General features: G+C 45.8%; 1 protein-coding gene across 1 annotated transcript; it reads right to left on the bottom strand.

Moving 5' to 3' along the window:
* LOC107614821 lies at positions 748-2,007 on the bottom strand. The gene has a single exon (XM_016316953.1). It carries the CDS (start codon positions 2,005-2,007, stop codon positions 748-750), a length of 1,260 nt encoding a protein of 419 aa, XP_016172439.1.

Raw genomic sequence — 2,474 nt, forward strand, 5'->3', positions numbered from 1 at the left:
TACCCTAACTGTGCCTCTGCCGTCTGCCCCCAGATAACAAACAACTCAGCTAGCCGTAGATAGGTTGACTTCACCAAGGACGTCATCGGTAGATTTCTTGTGCCCGTCAAAACAGAGTTCACGCACTCATATATGTTGGTCGTCATGTGACCATATCGTCTCCCCCATCCTTGTTCTGTGTCCACCTCTCATACTCCATCCTGTTTGCCCAATCACACATGGCCAGGTTCTCTGTCCTCATTATATCAAACCAATAGTCAAATTCTGCTTCCATCTTCGCATAAGCGGCATTTACCAGCCACCACCTTGCATCTTGCCCCTTGAAGGTAAGGGCGAAATTTGCAGCAACATGCCGAATACAGAATGCCCGATAAGCACGGGGAGGTCGCCAACGACTATTTAGTGCCTCCAGTGCAGCCTTGATGCCGTTATGTCTATCAGAAATCACGAGAATACCTTCCTGTGGAGTAACATGTCTTCTAAGGTTGGATAGAAAGTATGCCCAAGACTCTGCATTTTCCCCCTCCACAAGTGCAAACGCAACAGACAATATATTCGAGTTTCTATCTTGAGCAATCGCCAACAACAACGTCCCTCCATACTTGCCATACAGGTGTGTTCTGTCGATACTGACAAGCGGCTTACATTGTTGGAATGCCTCAATACATGGAGGGAATGTCCAGAACATGTGATGAAAGTAGACTCTAGATTCATCAACCCGATCACCCACTCTAACCGGGGAGGTCTTCAGCAGAGCAACGGAACCGTCCATGGTAGATGTGACCCCAAGGATCTAGCGGGCAGATCACCACAGGACTCCTCCCAGTCGCCATAGATCTGTGCTACAGCCTTCTGCTTCGCCAACCACACCTTCCTATAACTAGGCCTGAAACCACATGTTGCCTCTTGCAGCACCTTAATCGTAACCGACGCATCAACTCTAACCAATGGAAAGATCCTCACACATATGACATGATAATCAAACTGTTTGTGGTCGCTCGATATTGATGTGGCCATACACGTGTGTGGTCCATTGCACCTCCTAACCTCCCATGTGCTCTTCCGTTTTTGCAGTGTGATACGAATCAACCACGCGCACCCGTTACCAAACTCCTTGCATATTCCTTGGTATTTCAGATGGTATGATTGCATAACTTTGTACTCAACTCCACGCCGAACGCTGTAATCTTTTACACTCAGCACAACTTCCTCCTTACTCTGGAACGATTGACCAATCTGAAATTCCATTAAAGGATTCGCATCATGCATACCCTGGACCACAAAGGTTGCCTCTACATTCTGGTGTTGGCCGATAGCTTCCAAGTTCAACGATGACAGGTGCGGAGGATACTGTTGTGTGCCATAACCGGAACCTCCATGAGGTGTAGGTGTACCGCTCGGAATATCATCATCACTGTCCCCACCAATTGCGACCGGCTTGTCATCCGAATCATCGTCCCGCATCGCATTCTCAACTCGATCCGGTCCGGCCTCAAATTCAAAATCAGGCACAACAGGAGGCACACCAGCATGAACAGCCGCAACACGTTGAGGATCAGGATTCAGAACTACCGCTGCTACCACATGCATCGATGTCGAGGCACCACCCACCGTCGTTGACTGAGGATTCGGTGTCGATGCCCCGGGGCTGTCGACACCATATTCCAACTTCGCAAGCAGCTCCGGTATTCTCATCACCTCCGAAAAACTATGCCTGCAGTGAAACAAGACCTGTAGGTCTTCATCGGGCCCTATCACAAAGGTCTCATATCTCACACCAGCTGACACAACGGCAATGAGAATCTTGTAAAACAACTTTTTTACCCACTTCGTCCCACAAGCACCGAGCTTCTGTAATATGCTGAGCTTAATCTCTGCCAACGTACTCGAAGACCGGATAAAAATACTAAACGATTCTCTATCCGTAAATTTTACACCATGCCTTTTGCTCTTTTGAATTTTTCCTGAGCAGTGGACTAGAGCCACAAAACTTTCCTCACCATCCATTTGTGAGAAATAACACTCTTCCTCCACCTTTAGCCTTTGAGGAGTTTATATAGGCAGCCACGCTCACACATACTCAACGTAAACCACTGCTGCCTCCAGCGGTTTACGCACATGTCCCAATACACATAAACCGCTACTGCCAGTAGCGGTTTATGCACAACCCAATTTGAACAGAAACCGCGGCAGCCTCTAGCGGTTTTTGTGTTCCCCCATTTACATGTAATCCGCGACTAGCTATAGCGGATTATGTGTTTCCCGTAAACTGCTACTGCTAGTAGCAGTTTCTATAGATATATGAAACAATGTATTTGCGTCTTCTTATTTGAAAGAATGCAATTGCGTAAATTTAAAGGGCAAAAAATTTATTTATGTAAATTGCCCTTAATTTTAATAGTTTTAATACATTATTATAATAGAAATTCATATTTAAATATTATATATGTATTAGATAAATAATTTAAATTAAA

This window comes from Arachis ipaensis, chromosome B09 (assembly GCF_000816755.2).
Source record: "Arachis ipaensis cultivar K30076 chromosome B09, Araip1.1, whole genome shotgun sequence".
Lineage (NCBI taxonomy): Eukaryota > Viridiplantae > Streptophyta > Magnoliopsida > Fabales > Fabaceae > Arachis > Arachis ipaensis.